Here is a 17,466-nt window from a genome sequence, read left to right as displayed (position 1 = left end):
GCGGGTCAGTCATTCTCTGCCAGCGAGGCCGAGTTTGGTGACAGCTTAGAGCAGCTCAGGGTCGTGAAACGGGCACCGAGGTATGTGACCAACCCTGCTGCTTCGGTCTTTGCCCTGACCTCTATGTCCCTCTAGCCCTGCTGACTCTGCTTCCTCTGCTTCCTCCACCTTTCCCCAGAGCAAAAGGGGAACCCGAGCGCCGTTTGCGTGGAGACCAGCAACCTCGCACGCAGCCGGCAGCAGAGGGTGATCTTGCCGGTGCACTACCCCGGCCGCGTGCACAGGACCAACGCCATCCCAGCCTACCCCACGAGGACGAGCATGGACTCCCACGGGAACCCCGTCACCCTGCTGACCATGGACCGGCACGGGGAGCAGAGCCTCTACTCACCACAGACCCCCGCCTACATCCGAGGCTACCCACCCCTCCACCAGGACCACACCCTGGCCCCTCACCGCTGTGGCCTGGAGCACCGAGCCTACTCCCCGGCCCACCCCTTCCGCAGGCCCAAGTTCAGCGGCCGCAGCTTCTCCAAGGCAGCTTGCTTCTCCCAGTATGAGACCATGTACCAACACTACTACTTCCAGGGCCTCAGCTACCCCGAGCAGGAGGGCCAGGCCCCACCCAGCCTCGTTCCCAGGGCCCCGGCCCGTGCCTTCCCCCCGAGTGGCAGCGGCAGCCTGCTCTTCCCCACCGTGGTGCACATGGCCGCGCCCTCCCACCTGGAGAGCGGCAGCACGTCCAGCTTCAGCTGCTACCACGGCCACCGCTCCGTGTGCAGCGGCTACCTGGCCGACTGCCCCGGCAGCGACAGCAGCAGCAGCAGCTCCGGCCAGTGCCACTGCTCCTCCAGCGACTCGGTGGTGGACTGCACTGAGGTCAGCAATCAGGGCGTGTACGGGAGCTGCTCCACCTTCCGCAGCTCTCTCAGCAGCGACTATGACCCCTTCATCTACCGCAGCCGGAGCCCCTGTCGCGCCAGCGACGTGGGGGGCTCGGGCGGCTCGGGCCGGGGGCCGGTCGTGCACCTCGAGGGCTCCCCGCCACCCGAGGAGCTCCCAGCAGCCCACAGTCAAGGTGCTGGGCGGGGAGAGCCTTGGCCGGGCCCTGCCTCTCCCTCCGGGGACCAGCTGTCCACCTGCAGCCTGGAGATGAACTACAGCAGCACCTCCTCCCTGGAGCACAGGGGGCCCAACAGCTCTACCTCAGAAGTGGGGCTCGAGGCTTCTGGGGCCGCCCCAGACCTCAGGAGGACCTGGAAGGGGAGCCGCGAGGGGCCGTCGTGTGCCTGCTGCTGCGAGCCCCAGCCCTCCGCCCTGGAGCCCAGCGGGGGAGTGGCTGGGGGCAGCACCTTATTCCTGGGCGCCCCCCTCTGTGAGGGCTGTGGCCCCACGGGTGTGGAGTCCCAGCCGGGAGGCTCCCAGGGCCTGTGTGGCCTTCACCCAGACCATTTGCCCAGGACAGATGGGGTGAAATATGAGGGCCTGCCCTGCTGCTTCTATGAAGAGAAGCAGGTGGCCCACGGCGGCGGAGGGGGCAGCGGCTGCTACACTGAGGACTGCTCGGTGAGCGTGCAGTACACGCTTGCCCAAGAGCCCCCGCCCAGCTGCCACCCGGGGGCCCGGGACTTGAGCCAGCGCATCCCCATCATTCCAGAGGATGTGGACTGTGACTTGGGCCTGCCCTCGGACTGCCAAGGGACCCGTGGCCTCAGCCCCTGGGGTGGGACGCTGGGCCCCAACACCCTGCAGCCCCACAGGAGCCTGGGAGCAGCCCAGGAAGAAGAGCGGGTTCTGTGCTACCAGCCCCGGGCACCGCTGCCACCTGCCCGCCCTCCGGAGGAGGCAGGGGCCGCCAGGGCCAGCTTCCCCAGTGCCTCCCAGGACACTCAGGAGTCCAGCGCCACGGCCCCTGAGGCTGCAGGTGAGAGCAGGTGACAGCGGGCCGGAGCTGGGGTCCTCTTCTCTCTCCGCAGTCATGTTCTAAGGGCTCCCTTTGTGCCGTTGACTTGAAACACCATCTGTACCTGGTAACTTCCAGTGTTACTCCCCAACTCAGCCCTTCCCTGGGTGCCAGACCCATTGGGCCCTTTGCTTCCATAATTTCCCCCCCTGGATGCCACGCAAGCACCCCCACCTGTCAGGTCCACAGCAGCCTCTCAAATTTCTCCTGCACCCCCTCCTCCAGGGTTCCCCACCCAAAACCCCAGCACCATCTAACCCTGGGCCCACCCTGCCCCTCACACTTGTGTCCTGGGCTTCTCAACCTGAGAATTGTCCAGAAAATTGAATTCCCAGAAAAATGAAACTAGGCAAAAGACATGTCAAATCCAAGTCCAGAATTCTTATTAGATTCAGCTGACGTCATCAGATTGCTATAAAGTCCCCAAACCTTCTGTCTCGGTAAGAAACAGTGCGGTCCAGCACCTTTGCGTGGTCTCCTGTCACGGGTCTTGCCTTCTCTTCCACCTGGGAGCTGAAGTGGTCTTTGTTTGTTTGTTTTTTCTTCTTTGTTTTTATAAATTTATTTTATTTTATTTTTAAATATATTTTTATTGATTTTTTTTACAGAGAGGAAGGGAGAGGGATAGAGAGTTAGAAACATCGATCAGCTGCCTCCTGCACACCCCCTACTGGGGATGTGCCTGCAACCCAGGTACATGCCCTTGACCAGAATCGAACCTGGGACCCTTCAGTCCGCAGGCCAATGCTCTATCCACTGAGCCAAACCGGTTAGGGCTATAAATTTATTTTTATTTTTTGAGAGAGAGAGAGAGAAACATCAATCTGTTGTTGCACTTCCTTATGCATTCATTGGTTGATTCTGTGTGTGCCCTGACTGGAGATCAAGCCTGCAACCTTGGTGTATTGGGATTTTACTCGAACCAACTGAGCTTCCCAGCCAGGGCCAAAGTGTTCTTTTTTGAACATAAGTCTATGTATTTACACTAGAAAACCTTTAATGACTTGCATGCCCGTTGGAATTTTGAAAATGTAGCCCCCCTGTGGCCTCCATCCTGTTCCTCCAACATTCCTCCAGCTCATGCTAGCCTCCAGACCTCTCTGCTGCTGCTCCCCCAGATCTCAGTTTAAATGACTCCCTCCAGCTACCTCTGAGCTTATCTCACACCCTGTGTCCTTTCCAGGTGATCACAACCCAAAATCACTTTGTTTTGAGGCCTGTAAGCTTATGAGGGGGTCAGGGGGTGTCTTCTCCCCTCCCTGCCCTCCCCAGTGCCTGCAACAGTGCCTGATGCACATCTTCTGAACAATGTGTTTTCATGCTACCTAAGGGCTTCCAGAAGGTTCTGTAGGTCCAGATGAGGGAGGCTGGCTCTCTAGGAGACACCTGTGCTCGGCACAGCATGAGGAGCTCTGCTTAAGCCTTTTGCCGTATGCACAGTCCGTCCAGTGCTGTGAGCTGTCACTTCTGAGAGCCGGCCCCGGGCTGGGGGTGGGCAGCCAAGTCCCTTGTCCCTGTGCATTGTGCCCGAGGCCTGCGGCGCCGGCTCCTCCCTGACGGCTCTTCTCTCTCTCCCAGGACAGAGGTCTCGCCCAGCAGACAGCGGTGGCACGGGAGCCTGAGCCCGGAAGGAACTCTGTGGAAATGGGAACTGTACGGAGACTCCAAACTCTGACTTCTTCAGAAAAAAAAAAATAATTTTTTTTTTTTTTAGCTCTGACAAACACACAAAAGTGGTAATAAAGAGAGCCCTCCTTCTCAACCCAAAATGTGAGCCCCTTGTGGCAAGCCCCCCGCCCTCCCATTAACAAACCAACAGACGAAATTCTCCGAGTCTTTGCCTCTTTTGATAACATGTTCTTCTGTTTTGTAAAGTGTGTGTGCTTGGGGTTCCGAGGTGTGTGGGATTGAGTTCTCGGCTTTGTTTTTTAAGATATTTTATGTAAATGTAAAAAGTTATTTAAATATATATATTTTAAAGAACCCTAACCGCCAACTTTTGCTGAAAGAAAAAAAAAAAAGTCACTGCTGCGTTCATTGAACCACATCATGTGTAGATACTGTTGTCTCCTTGGAGGGAGCTCAGGCCTTTGAAAAGCTCAGGGCTACACCTGCCTTAGAAAATGAACCAGAAACTTGAAGTAAAGCTCGTCGATATGGGTACAAACTCTGAGGAACGATGCAATGCTGCCTCTTTTCTCGTGGCAAATCCCGATGTACAAATCGTCAGGTCTCCGAAGCCATATTCCTCCAGCCCTCCTGAGGCAGCTGCTGGAAGCCGCTGGGCAGGGGGTAGGAGGTCAGCAGCACTGGGCCAGGCCGTTGCTGCAGAAGCCCCGGGTGCGACAGGGACGATTCTGCCCAGTGCCCTCAGTCTGTCCCCCGGAATCATCCCGAGGGAAAGGGCCGAGTTCACAGTCATGATCTCGGGCTCCCTGCTACCCACCGGCTGCAGAAAGGGATCGAGGGGGTGTGCGGGGACCAGCACCCAGGAGGAATGTAGTTTGCGGCTTTGGTGTCTGAAGGGGCTGGGGACCGAGGATGCGATGGAGCTGCTGCGTCCTTGGGCTGCCTTCCTGGGGGGGGTGCGTGGCCAGGACCCCATCGGGGCTACACTAAGCTCTGAATGATACGGTTCCCATCCATCTCCCTACGGAAGCGCCGCTTCAGGGTTATTCAGCCCTCTGCTCGTGGCTGAAGTTGCTCATCTCGCCTGCAAATGTCTACTATCCTTTCTACCTAATGCACTATTACGTATTGGTTCTCCATGAGACAGAGAGAGAAAGAGACTATCAGATAGTTTAGACCCAAAGGGTAGGTTTTTGTATATTTTTCCAGCCTTTCGTTGTTGTTGTTTTTTTAAAAGAGGGAGGGAGAGCTTAAAAACCCAACCCATTTTAAAAAAGATGTTTCCATTATAAAGGGGAGAATCTATTTAAAGCTATTTCAGATCAGGGATTGACTGTCATCCTTTTTGTCCAATGTATTTCTTGTTCTTAAAAAAACAAAACAAAACTATTTTTAGAGGAAACTAATCACATTAGCCCCGCGTTCACTAACTCTTCTGGTCACTTGTTTACTCACTCGGCAGATAGTTGGTGCCACCTGAAAAGCTCCTTTGTGAAATAGATACCCTGGGAGCTGGCCCCTGTAGGTGGGGAACTAGAGGCCATCCTGGTTGCCAGGAGACTGTGATGATTCCTCTCCAGTTAGGCTCTGGGGTCCAGACCAGAACATTTTGAATGAGAATCTCACTGTATCAGAATCCCTTTTTCTTAAAATCCTCAGCCTGTGATGAGGAAACGTACTTAACTCAAAGCCAGGATTTGACAAGCCAGGAAATGCCAGCGTCAAATGATGGAGCCATTTGCCATTTAGGAACTCACCCATTTGCCATTTGGTGAGATTTGTCCTCCAGCCTCCAAGGTGCAGTCCCTTGCGGGGGTTGCTCCCCGCGGGTCTGTGCCCAGCACACCTGTTGGCGAGGGTGTGAGAAGCGCCAGAGCTGTTGACATGTGATCTGGGCCGCCTTTATTTCTCGGGCCAGGACCAGCAGCTGCTGAGGACAACAGCTTGCATTACGTGGTTTTGGGGCGAGGGGGGTGGGGTGAGGGGATGGCTTTTAACATGAACTGTAAAAAGCAGCTCCTCATTGTTGAGATTTTTGTTGTTGTTGTTTGTGGTTTTGTTTTTAATGCCTTTGAGTGCGTATTATCTTCCTTGTCTGAAATCATACCCCCAGAGTGGCTAAAGCCCCAGCTGGAAAAAAAAAAAAAAAAAAAACCACTCCTCAGAGCCTTAAGCAATGAATAGATGAGTAAAAAATGTGGCTTCCACGGGGCTTATTCAAATAAATGTGTCCAATTCTTCACTTGAAAGAACAATAACTACAGATGGCGAAAGAAGCACATTTCATGTTGGTAGTTCGCAGGGTGGTAGAGACAGAAAAATGAAATTTTGAAGCTTTTCAATATCAGCCACTGTCTTAAATTTGTGTTGGCCTATCCGACGGGCAGGGCACCAGAATCAAGGAACCCACTAGAGTATTGCCTCACCATTGAAATCAAAACATCTTCTGTGAAGTTGTAAGACTCCGCTACTGACAAAGTACCGTTTTCAGTGATCCCTCCGTGGTGTGTGGGGCTGACGGGGCTGTGGAAACTGGGGGGCATCACATTTTCCATTGAGCACATCTGCCCCCACCCCTGCCAGGGTGTGACCTTTGGGTGTGGTTCCATGGCCCAACCCTTGTGTGACAGCGGATGTAAACTGAAGAGGCCTAGAACCAGTTCACATGGGGGATGGGGGTGGGAGTTCTGATCAGCAAGGTACCTCTTTGCAGACACAGCCCCAGTACGCAGGTTCAACTCAGCCTCTTCCCCTCGCCTTTGAACCCAAGCCATTTGTTAAAGCCCCACCTGCTGTCCCACTGCTCAGACCCTCCCTTTTGTGCTGCTAGTTTCTACTCAAAAGTTCCTGCAGGACTAATGCTTTTAAAATGAGGTCTAAAAGAGAATGACTAATCAAGAGTACTATTTTTTAAACAGAACTGCCTTTTTCTATTCTTTATATAAACTCTATTGTGTTGGGTCTAACAAGGCACTATTTTAAAATGTGTGTTGTTTTTTTTAAATTTTCTCCCATAGCACTTAAAAGATATTTTGTAAAGACTTTGCTGTAAAGATTTTGTAATAAAACGGTCTAAGGGCTCCTTCTCCAACATTACCATTTTTTTAAAAATGTTTTAAAAGGCTAGAAAACAACTTATGTATATTCTGTATATGTATAGCAGCACATTTCATTTATGGAAATATGTTCTCAGAATATTTATTTACTAATATATTTATCTTAAGCCATGTCTTATGTTGAGAGTGTGACATTGTTGGAATAATCATTGAAAATGACTAACATGAGGCCCTGTAAATACATGATAATTGCACACAGATTTTACATATTTGCCGACCAAAAATGATTTAAAACAAGTTGTAGTCTTCTATGGTTTTGTAACAAATTGTACAAATGACTGTAAAAAAAAAAATACAATTTTATCAAGTACGTGTTCTATGTTGTCATCGCTCTGTTGGGTAAAGGTGTACACATTCCACAAAGGAGAGTTTGCATGAAGCAGTGCCTTTTTTGATGGTTTTTGTTTGTTTTGTTTTTTTGTTAATCCTCACCCGAGGATATTTTTGGGGAGAGTGGAAGAGAGAGGGAAAGACAGAGAAACATCGATGTGACTCACATCAATTGGTTGCTTCCTACAGGAGCCAGGGAAGAGTCTGCAACCAAGGTACGTGCCCTTGATCAGAATCGAACCCAGGACCCTTTGGCCCGCAGGCCAATGCTCTATCCACTGGGCCAAACCGGCTAGAGCTGAAGCAGTGCCTTTAACTTCAGCTCGCTCATGGGAGCACCCATATCATTTCCTCTTTGGTAATCATAGCGTTCAGGTTATTGGGGATTTTGGTGGCATCATGGGATTATGTCCTTGAGGTGATGGTAGTTTTTCTGCTCTTCCCGGTGGAGGGTGAGAGGGAGGGACATGATGGTCAATCCTAGCAGACCTCTTTTTAAAAGTTGGGAACATAGGCTGGATATACCAGTAGACCATCGGCTTTCTCTGCCAGGATCTTTCCTACCTAGAAGACAGAGACCCTCAAACCCCAAGGGAAAGGGGCTTGGAGGGAAAAAGCCCCAAGCACCTAGCCCTCAAAATTACCTGCTCATGAGAGTGAAGGGGAAATGAATCTTGTACCCATTTGTCACGTTTCCAGGGAGGGTGGTTACTAACTTGTGGCGCACTCGGAGATGACCGGAAAGGTGCAAAGTGGTGTTTATTGTTTAGACATCTAGCAGAGAATAGCCTCATCTGTGCGATCCTGTTTCTATTTCTCCCTCTTTAACCTGGGCCACTTCTTGGGCACAGGCTCCTTGTCGACCTCCAGCCACGTCCTGACAGGCAACGAGGCCCTCTGAGCACCTTCAGGGGTGGCAGCCTGGCTGCACAGAGCCTCCCAGAGCTTCTGTTTGATGGCCTTGCCCAGCTCCAAGCTGTACCTCTTGGGGGTCCCCGAAGGGTTCCACAGCATCGGCTCGACCACAGCATGGTACAGAGCCCGGTAACCCTCTGTGGGCAGGCCGTGGATGGTTAGCATGTCTGACAACGGTTGTCTCTTCCTGGCTTCAGGAAGCAACGCCTGGCCCTTCCAGGCTGCTGTCCCCATGTCCCTGCGTAGCGCTTGGGTGGCGGCCACATGTTCGGCATATCTGCTCTCAAGATCTTGGCTGACTGTTCCTTTTTCCTCCTTTGAACTTTCTTTACTCTGGCCAGGAAGAAAGCAGAGAAGTCAAAGCTAAAACTTGAGAAGGGAGCTCAGAATAATTATCTGGGATTTGTGTCCCAGAGTCTTGGTTACAGCCACAACCAACATTCGTCTAGTAGCGTGTGCGAGCTTACCGAATTCCTCCGTGTATACCACTGCGTTCGTCCCCCCGGAACCCTGTAAGGTCGGCAGGAGACAGCTTTAAAGGCAAGGGAGCGGGAATTGGTTTGCCCAAGGCCACACAGCTAGGAAGTTAATAACCACAGTTGTTGTCTACTGAATGCCACACGGGATCCTAGGCATTTAGTCTGTGCCAGGCTCTGTTCAAAAGCCCTTTGCACGTATTTACTCACTTAATCCTCACGAAACCCTATGAGGAAAGAGCTATTACCCCTCATTTTGTAGACGACAAAAACCAAGGCAGAAAGAGGCCAAGCCCACTGTTGTCCTGAATTATAGTCAAAGCTGGGATTTGAACCCGACAGCCTAGCTCCAGGGCGCGTGCTGAGCTGCGCTGGCCACCAGGAGAGAGGGCGCTGGATTCAGGGCAGGCCTCTAGATGCCGAGTCCTCCATGGATGTCCATAGCCGGGCCTTGGTCACCTCTGCATGACCGGCGTGTGTGCTCTACACGTATCCCGGCCTTTCCCGTTCTTATTTTCCCTTCATGTCCAGCACCTTTCATCTGTGTTTATAAGAGCTACTTCGCCCTCCTATAGATAGTCAATCCTAGCAGGCTGGGTGTAAATATCATGCCCCCAGAGCTGGTGAGCTCTCCATTATACCTCACTGCTGCTGCCCACCCACCCTCTACCCTCATCCCCTCAATCCTGTCTTCAACTTTAGGATCTCCTTCGCTTCATAAAAACCTTTTTTTAAAAAAAATACTTTTTTAATTGATTTCAGAGAGGAAGGGGGAGGGAGGGGGAGAGAGAGAGAGAAACATCAATGATGAGAGAGAATCATCGATCGGCTGCCTCCTGCACGCCCGTGACTGGAGATCGAGCCCACAACCCAGCATGTGTCCGACGCGAATCGAACTGTGACCTCCTGGTTCATAGGTTGATGCTCAACCCCTGAGCCACACCGGCCCGGCTCATATAAACCTCTTAAGTGTTCAGTGTCTTCTAGCTGACATCTCCCTGTCCCCACCCCATCACATTTTGTCCACCGCCAGCCATCATCTACCTCGTTGTTGCTTCCTGCAGGCCTCCTGCGCCTCGGTGAGCCCGGCTGCTGTCCTAGGGGCTGCTTGCTCTGGGAGCTGATGGAGTTCCTCATCCTGCCCCGCCGTGTGGCTTTCGTTGCTGAGTCGTCCTTGGGCTCTACTAGCTTCGAGGGTTTTGCTTCCCCAAACTTGCATGGTACCGGGCAGCACTGATCCTTCAGTCGTCGCCTGAGCACCAGCTTAACCAGGGAGAGCGAACTGGTAATGAACGGATTCTTGACCACTTCCCAGGAAGAGGTGGTACCTGGTGCTGGGGCGCTGATGGTCCGCTTTGCACAGGTCCTGGGCGTCCAGATGTTGGTGAGAGCTGGGGAGTCCACATAGCAGTCCTGAAGCCTGCTGTTCAGTAAGATAGACTGCCGGAGTCCGTAGGTGGGGATGCTGGGGTCTCGCCTCATGTAGATCGGATGCTAGAATTATAAGGAGGGGGAGAGGGGACAAAAAAGACCAGTTCTCAAGCAGAGACCAGAAGGTCGACTTTGGAGGCAAAGTATTCACATCTGTTTCTTCCACACCTGTCTTAGAAATCGTTCTACACATCCTCTCTCCTTCTCCCCAAAGCCCTTGGTCCCAGGGTCACGGGGACGGTCTGCCTCTCAAAGAACATCGCATGCTTGGGCCGGAAGTGGAAGGGCAGGGAGCTTTACAAGGAACCAAAGACTGTTCCTATCTCCTGGAAAGCTAAGGGGAGCCGTGGCAGGAAAAGGATGGGCGATAGGATCATTTCCGATTCCTGTAGGGCCTGTAGTGACTCCTCAGCCAGGTCAAGTCCTGCCAAACCCTGAACACTTTCTAACCAGGCGGCCAGGAGCCAAGAAAAGCTGCGAACCAGGGACACACACTCTGGGGTCCCTAAAGGTAAAGGCACAATGTAAAGGATGCCTCTATTTCCTGGGACCAGCCCAGAACAAGGGAATAATCTGGATAGATCAGAATCCCTCATGGAGAGAAACCTGGCTTTCTAAGAAAGGCCATCTATAAGAACATTAAATCACCTTACCATATTTCGGTTGCCTTAAATTTTATTTTAGCAAGGGGAAAGAAATATGTATTTTCTTTTCCTTTTCTCTCTCTCTCTCTCTCTGTTTTTGTTTTGTTGGGATCTATCGAATCACCTATCTTTCTCTGCCTCAGTCACGTATGGGCAAATTGCAGTTTGCTTAGGGTTTGGCTTACATGCAGGCAGGTTTGAGCCATTATCTCTAGTATTTGTGATGTCACTTTGTTTTGTGATGTGGGTGTGGGTGGGTGTTACATCATCAAATTTTATAGTGAAATTAAGTTGGAAGGAGTTCTATTTTATTGTCTTCCCAGCCCCAGGAACTTCTGAAGTCCTCATTTCCCCCCCCCCCCAAATGGCTCGGGTGAATTCGGAAGGTCCTCGAGTTCTGAAGGAGTGGACGCTTTGCACGCCACGCAGTCAGAAATGCAGAGCGGATTGTGGGTCCCGGGAGGGGGGTGCATTCTTCCACGTGCAGAAGTGCCCTCCTTCTGCACATAAAGGAGGTACTGTTGACTCCTCCGCGTGGCTGCCAAGGTTAGGGACCAGAAACGAAAGAACACGTTCCTGCAGCCCTGGGCACCTCTCTCTCTCGGTGTCTCTCCCCGGGAGACTACACGGCCTTCTGGAATGTGGTTTTATTTTACATCCCATGGCAAATGCCGTAATTAGAGCTGTTAGCAGTGTTGAGGGCTTGAAACGAGAACAAAGACGCCTCTTCCTGGGAACTCTTGGGCAATGCCTCGCTCCTTATCAGGTGCTCGTCCTGGTGGTGGTTTTGATTTTTTTTTTTTTCATACACAAAATGCCCAAGGAGGCTCCCTCCCCCGGGGGCAGGAGAGCGGAATGATGGAAAAACAGAGTGTGAGTCTGGCAGGCGTTCCTGGAATCGCATGTGTTGCCCGTTTGATTTTTTTTTTTTTCGAGTGTTGTCCCTGGAGTGAATCAAAGTCTGCAGGCAGACCGCACCGCAGGCCGTGGTAGAACCACCTCCAGGTGGACCCACAGACGCTCGCTCGGGAGGACAATGGGGCCCATTCAGCCGCGAGCCCTGGCCTCACCTCCGGAGAGGTGGGTCAGTTTTAGAGCAGGGCGTTGGAAAGGGTTTGTCTTCGGGAAGGGTTTGCGAATGTCTGGAGACGGGGCAGGCAAGCATCTGAATCCCAGAGAGGCGGCACCAGGCTCTGGGGCTACTGTCTGCCTTTGCTCTGCAAGGCGGAGGGGGCAGAAGGGGAAAGTCGGGCCAGAAAGGCATCCTGGGGGTAGCTCTTCTGTTTCTCTTCTTCCCAGCCTCGAGGTGGCCTTGTTGTACTTACTTTCCTAGGTCTTGCCCTCAGTGACCAAGTGGCATTGCTCTGGCTCCGAGGGGCGCTCTATATCTCCTGCTTCTGGCCACATGGACGGCGGCTGAGACTCTTCAAATTCCAGTAAATTCTGCCTTCTCTCCCTTCAGTAGACTGAACCCCAACAAGAAACCCTGACGTTCCTTGGAACTAACCCAGCGTCATTTGGCCTGTGCTGTTTCTCCTACGTCAGTAAAATCTGTATTTATTGAAGGCCTACTGTAGGCCAAGCACTGTTTCAGACACTTTACAAGCGTCATCCCCTGAAATGACACCAACGGCCTTATGAATTTGGACACTGTTGCCATCCCTACTTGACAGTTGAAGAAACGTAGGCACACACTGCTCAAGAACCATGCCCCACAGCTGGTAACCAGCAACAACCGCTGGACACAACCAAGCTGTACACCACCCCACTCTTGCTCTTCCCCAGCTATTACTGGTCGGCCCATCCACGTACCACACCTGCGCCCAGTTCTAGTCCTACCTGGCCTTGTCAGGAGACTTCCTCTGGGCTCAGGAGTTGGTCTGTCGGAGTTGACATCCCAGATCCATGTCTCTTTGGGCAAGTGAATTCACATCTCTGAACCTTATTTGCCTCATCTGTGAAATGGGGTTGCAAATCATGCCTCCTCTAGGACCACTGGAGGATGAAATGGGACTATGCATGTGAGGCCCTTGGTATGGCTCTTGGTGCATAACAAGCGCTCAACAAGTCATGCTCTTATTAACAATATTAATATTGTGGCCCATTCCCCCGTCTGACTCTTTCTTGAGCCCCTGCTGCCCAGGGTCTGAGTGACATAACCCAGTATTTGATATGGAGTTCATCTCAGGTCCTTCCTGTGCATCCATCTGGTCTATGAGGACAAGCAATGGGCCTCTTGAAGTGGAAGGATTCTGATCTGGCTTGCGTCTCCCCACATTTCTCTTCCTATGATCCATCTTCACTAAGCATTGGTCAGACTCATCGACCTCACAGAAGTGGGATAGTTACAGGAGGTACATGTCTCCCTGGTGGTGGGAGTGATTCATGCTTCATTTGACGGAAAGGGAAGCGGGTACCCGAGGATACGTGAAGGAAAGTGACTAGTCTGTAATAGCGATTGTTCCATCCAAGGTTGTTCAGAATTACAAAGTCAAGATGGAAAGACTCTTTGGTTCGGGGTCCTGACACCATGGCAAGAGTTTCCACTGTTGGTGCCAACCCTTGATTCTCGAACCTGGGGTTGAGGCACTAGGGCTTCCATATTGCTCAGCGGCCTGTTCCTCAGTTTGACTCACCACTGAACCTTTTTCATTCTGCTGAGCTCAGTCTAAATAACTTTTATTTTCCACCCATCATTTGGAGCTGTGCTTCCTGACATCTCTAAACCACCGCTTCTATTTGGAAACACATCTGCCCTTCTTTGATGCGTAGCCAAGCTCTCCTCACTGTATTTTTAGCTCCTATAATGTTTCGTCTTTCTTTTTTTCCTTTCCGACAACCTTTCTCCTCTTTAATTTCTCTTAGCTCCTCTTCTTTTGCTGGAGGATCCATTAATGAAGAAGAAATGGAGCCAGTTTAGATTAATTCTTGTCTTTCCCCTTCTTGCCCAACTCCCAAATTCTAGTGGAATTGAGTTGTTTTTAATCTTCTCAGAAGATGTTTTGATTTTAACACCCAACCAGTAAACTTCCACACCCATATGGGAACATATCTGAGGTTTGTGATGTAGAAGGTTTGGGAAAAAAGAGAAAAACTTTGGATGAGAGAATTTGCAAAGATTCCTGAACCATGATGCAAACTCTGAGGACCAGTGATTTAGACCACATGTGCTGAGTACACACCCATCATGGGCCAAGCATACGAAATCAGGGCACCCTGCCCACCCTGCTACCCCTTCTCACCTGACTCACGGTCACCTGGATGTCCCGCAGACACCTCTAACTCATTATGTTCAAACCAAATTCTCTCTCCCTTCACGCCCATCAGAACAGCAAACTACTACTTCTCTTGAATTTTCCATCACTAGTTGCCTGGCCCAGAGACCTGGGAGACAGGATCAGTAACAGTACTGTACTGAGCTGAGCCTGGGCCTAAAGGAAAATCAGAAATCTATATCCTGCTTTTACTTAAAAATTTAATATTTTGTTCATCTTGAATTTTGGGTCATTCATTTAGATTTTTAAATATATTAAATTAAAACTGTTTATTAAGTAGATTCAATGTATTTTAAAACCCATTAAGGGATATTTATTTCTTTATCTTGATTATTGAATTTTTGGGGCTTTCTGAAATTTTGTGCCTCAGCTGAACGCCTCACTCACCTCTCACCCTCATCTTGGCCATGGATCACTCAGTAAACACATGTCGCCAGAACCCTATAAGGACAAGAAGCCAATTCACCATGGCGACTAGAAGCATAGTCCTGTAGTCCTTACTGCCTGGGTTCAAAGCCCAGCTCCACTGCTGTATGACCTATGAATGAACCATTTAACATCCCTGTCTGAGGGGAATGGTAAAGGTGCCTCCTCCATAGGGGCTATTGGGAGGATTATGTGAAATGCAATGCCAAACACTGCACCCTACCTAGTCGAGTCCTCAGTAAATGTTTGCTATGGTTGTTATTATTATAATCAGGCTCCCCATCCAGTGCTTGCTTTACAACATGACTGCCCTGTGAGCAGAAGTCACCCCAACTAGAGTTTCAAAGATACCAGGATCATCCAAATGCAACCAGCTGAGATCTCTGTTTCTTTTGTTTGTTTTTAACCCTCACTGAAGGATATGTTTATTGATTTTTTAGAGAGAGAAAGAGAGAGAGATTGATGTGAGAGAGAAACATCAATTGGTTGCCTCTCATGCATGCCAAGACTGGGGATTGAACCCACAACCTAGGTATGTGCCCTGACCGGGAATCGAACCTGCAACCTTTTGATGTATGGGATGACGCTCCAACCAACCGAGCCACCCGACCAGAGCTCTCCCAGCTTCTTGGCAAATCCAGCCGCCCACGGAGGAATCCAAGGGTCCAACTGCAGAACACAGGAGGCAAACAGACCACCAACAACACCTTCCTGAAGGCCCAGGGGCTACAGCCCGTGTCCTCACTCTTTCCATGAAATAAAGCTGCTCACCGACCAAGGCATGTGAAGCACTGAAATGAATCTCTGAGACTGCTCCTTGCCAGGGGCCAGGACCGCATAGCTGAGCAAAAGACCTTGAGCCATTAAGTGCCCTGACCTAGACTGGCTCGGCTGTATTTTTAGCCTCTGTCCGCTGTTTCCATCACCTGTGCTGGGCTTTACGCTGGAAAAGAGAGGAGGGAGGCCTGGAGAAGGCATGAGGGATGTTTCTCATAGCAGCCAGTGGGGGCAGGGGCTTGCACACTATTTCTGAATTCTGTTGCACAAGCCAGATCCACAGGCATGCAACCTGGGTAGGGACATAGGTCCCCGAACTTAGAAGGGCCCCACACTTGGTATAATGCCCTGTGGTTGCCATCTTAAAATTCCTGGTCACTCTGAACAGGGGGACCCCACACACACATTTTCATTTCTCACTGGGCCCTGCAAATCACACAGCCCTTTCAGTCTGTACACAAAACCAAGACAGCCAGACGCAGGAGGTGGCTGGTACCCATGCAGCGGGGTGCCTTCCCGCAGGGGGCCAGGCCAGACCAGGCCAAAGCTACTGTCATGAGGCATGAATCCCCAGACTTGGGCCAAATAAACCTTACTTTGCACCTCCTGTCTGCCCCTTCCTACGTGCTCCTCAAAGACTGGGATGGGATGCGAAAGACTTGTAAACTGTAGAGCCGTGTCCTGCTTCGCTAAAACCTGTCCCCAGCTCTCTACTTAAACTAGTCCACCCATCGTTCTGTGCCAACATCACTTTCTTGGTTCTGCAGTACTTTCTGTTCTCTGAGATCCACCTTATTTTCATGCTGGGTGACGGGCCCCCTCCCCTCCCTTAGAATGCAAACTTGTGCTGTGTCTGCTGCTGGCCTGTCCCTCACTGAATATTTTTTAAAGCTATTAAAGGTATTGAGGTACCAGTGGTCCGTAGCATCAGCTTCAGGTGTACAATGTTACATTTCCTTACCTGTGGACTCTATTCCGCACTCACCACCCCAAGTTTACTTTCCTTCCGCTTCTCTTCGCTGAGTATTTGTGGGATGGAGGGAGGTTCACCTGTATTGAGTGCTTTACTCTCTGCTGGCGGGTTCACCTGCATCTTCTCATTTAATTCTCCTTCCACGTGTCCGGCCTGCGCCTGCAAGGGCACGAGTTAGAGGTAGAGCTCCCAGGTCCTGCCAGAGGAGGAGGCGTTGGAAGTGGGAAGGGCGCCAGGTGGGATGGGGAGGGTGTGTCCTCCGGGGACCAGGTGTCGCTGGGTGGGGGGTGTCCCCCTGCTCCATCAGGGAGCCCGGAGGATTCCTGAACTCGGGAATGCCACCGTGAAGACAATGACGGAACAAGATTCTTCTTGCCGCAGCTCTGGGTCGTGTGGGTGGAAAGGGACTGAGATTGAGAGGCCTCGTGGGAGGTAGCTGCGCCTTGGAGGCCCAGCCCTGGGAACAGCTTGGGGGGGAGGGGGGGTTGAAAAGGGGACCCTGGGAAGGGGGCGAGGGGGCCGGTGCACCGAAAGCGGGCCCGGGACCGGTCCCAGCCCCGCTCTGGGCGCGGCGAGTCGGCGCACGAGGGCAGATGTTCCCGCCGCCGCCGCACCGGGCGCAGGTCCCGCACTTGCAAGTCCGGGACCCGGGACTTGAAAGCGCCCGGCGCGCCGCCCGGACCTGCCTCGCGGGGCGTCGCCGCGGCACTTTGGGCGGGAGCTGCAGGAAAATGTGCACCGCCCGGGGGAGTGCGGGGGAGAAGGGAGGCCCGCCGCGGACCCCGAGCGCAGCTGGCGCAGGCCTGGGGGCGTGGGGAGGGGAAGGGCCTGCGCGCGCTGAGCCTCGGTCTCAGCGGCATCCTCGCCCCAGCCACGCCTGCACCTCTGCGCGTCGGGCGCCGGCTGCCTTTGCTTCGCTGTCACCTACTATCGTGAAGGCCTTTTATGAGGCCCGTTTTGCAGACGACTGAGGCCCAGACGGAGTAGAAAACTGGCCCCCGTGGACAAAGGATGTGCGATAGGATTCGGAACCGGGCTCGGTGTGCTGCTTCTGTGGCTGCACGAATGGGGGTGGTGAAAGGAACCCAGCATTTCCCAAGCTCCTACTGTGCGCGGGTAAAAAGTTTCCACCGCTGTGGGAGCAGTTGCTGTCAACGCCCCCGTTTCACAGGGGAGGAAATGGGGAACAAGGGAGCTGTTTTCCCTTGAATGTCGCCCAGGGTAACAGGTGACCGGATGGGGGGGACTAAACAGGCACCGGCTGCCTCCACTGCACCCTTAAAAAATATATATAGCCCTAACCGGTTTGGCTGAGTGGATAGAGCGTCAGCCTGTGGACTGAATGGTCCCGGGTTTGATTCCGGTCAAGGGAATGTACCTGGGTTGCGGGCACATCCCCAGTAGGGGGTGTGCAGGAGGCAGCTGATCGATGTTTCTCTCTCATCAATGTTTCTACCTCTTTATCGCTCTCCCTTCCTCTCTGTAATTAATAAATATATAAATATATATTC

General features: G+C 52.0%; 2 protein-coding genes across 4 annotated transcripts in view; one reads left to right on the top strand and one right to left on the bottom strand.

Moving 5' to 3' along the window:
• The window catches only part of ZNRF3 (zinc and ring finger 3), a 49,761-nt gene extending 44,015 nt beyond the window's left edge, over positions 1 to 5,746 (top strand). The window contains exons 7-8 of the mRNA XM_023762949.1: positions 179 to 1,924; positions 3,542 to 5,746. Of these exons, the coding sequence (XP_023618717.1) occupies positions 179 to 1,924; positions 3,542 to 3,585 (1,790 nt within the window). The 3' untranslated portion in view covers positions 3,586 to 5,746. The remainder of the gene's footprint in view (positions 1 to 178; positions 1,925 to 3,541) is intronic.
• Positions 5,747 to 7,774: 2,028 nt separating this feature from the next.
• CUNH22orf31 (chromosome unknown C22orf31 homolog) lies at positions 7,775 to 16,376 on the bottom strand. 3 transcript variants are annotated; one of them, XM_023762975.1, is made up of 4 exons: positions 15,944 to 16,376; positions 9,474 to 9,923; positions 8,421 to 8,531; positions 7,775 to 8,286 (listed from the first exon to the last, which is right to left on the bottom strand). In XM_023762975.1, the coding sequence occupies exons 2-4, from the start codon at positions 9,909 to 9,911 to the stop codon at positions 7,849 to 7,851; spliced, it is 987 nt and encodes a 328-aa protein (XP_023618743.1). In that variant the 5' UTR covers positions 9,912 to 9,923; positions 15,944 to 16,376; the 3' UTR covers positions 7,775 to 7,848. The 3 variants fall into 3 exon arrangements, with proteins under 3 accessions (XP_023618743.1, XP_023618744.1, XP_014320317.1); XM_023762976.1 differs by having other exon boundaries at positions 16,033 to 16,376; XM_014464831.2 differs by lacking the exon at positions 8,421 to 8,531.
• Between the last annotated feature and the right edge of the window lie 1,090 nt (positions 16,377 to 17,466).

This window comes from Myotis lucifugus, unplaced genomic scaffold (assembly GCF_000147115.1).
Source record: "Myotis lucifugus unplaced genomic scaffold, Myoluc2.0 scaffold_269, whole genome shotgun sequence".
Taxonomy (NCBI): Eukaryota; Metazoa; Chordata; class Mammalia; order Chiroptera; family Vespertilionidae; genus Myotis; species Myotis lucifugus.
The sequence above is the reverse complement of the archived record's forward strand: the minus strand, read 5'-3'. Positions and strand labels throughout refer to the sequence as shown.

What these genes read in the sequence shown, in the direction of transcription:
- CUNH22orf31 (XM_023762975.1), bottom strand. Translation starts at nt 9,911, where the DNA reads ATGAGGCGAGACCCCAGCATCCCCACCTACGGACTCCGGCAGTCTATC. An exon ending in CTGCAGGAAGCAACAACGAG is followed by an intron (nt 8,532 to 9,473) that starts GTAGATGATGGC and finishes TTAACTTCCTAG; the next exon opens with CTGTGTGGCCTTGGGCAAAC. An exon ending in GGTATACACGGAGGAATTCG is followed by an intron (nt 8,287 to 8,420) that starts GTAAGCTCGCAC and finishes CTTCCTGGCCAG; the next exon opens with AGTAAAGAAAGTTCAAAGGA.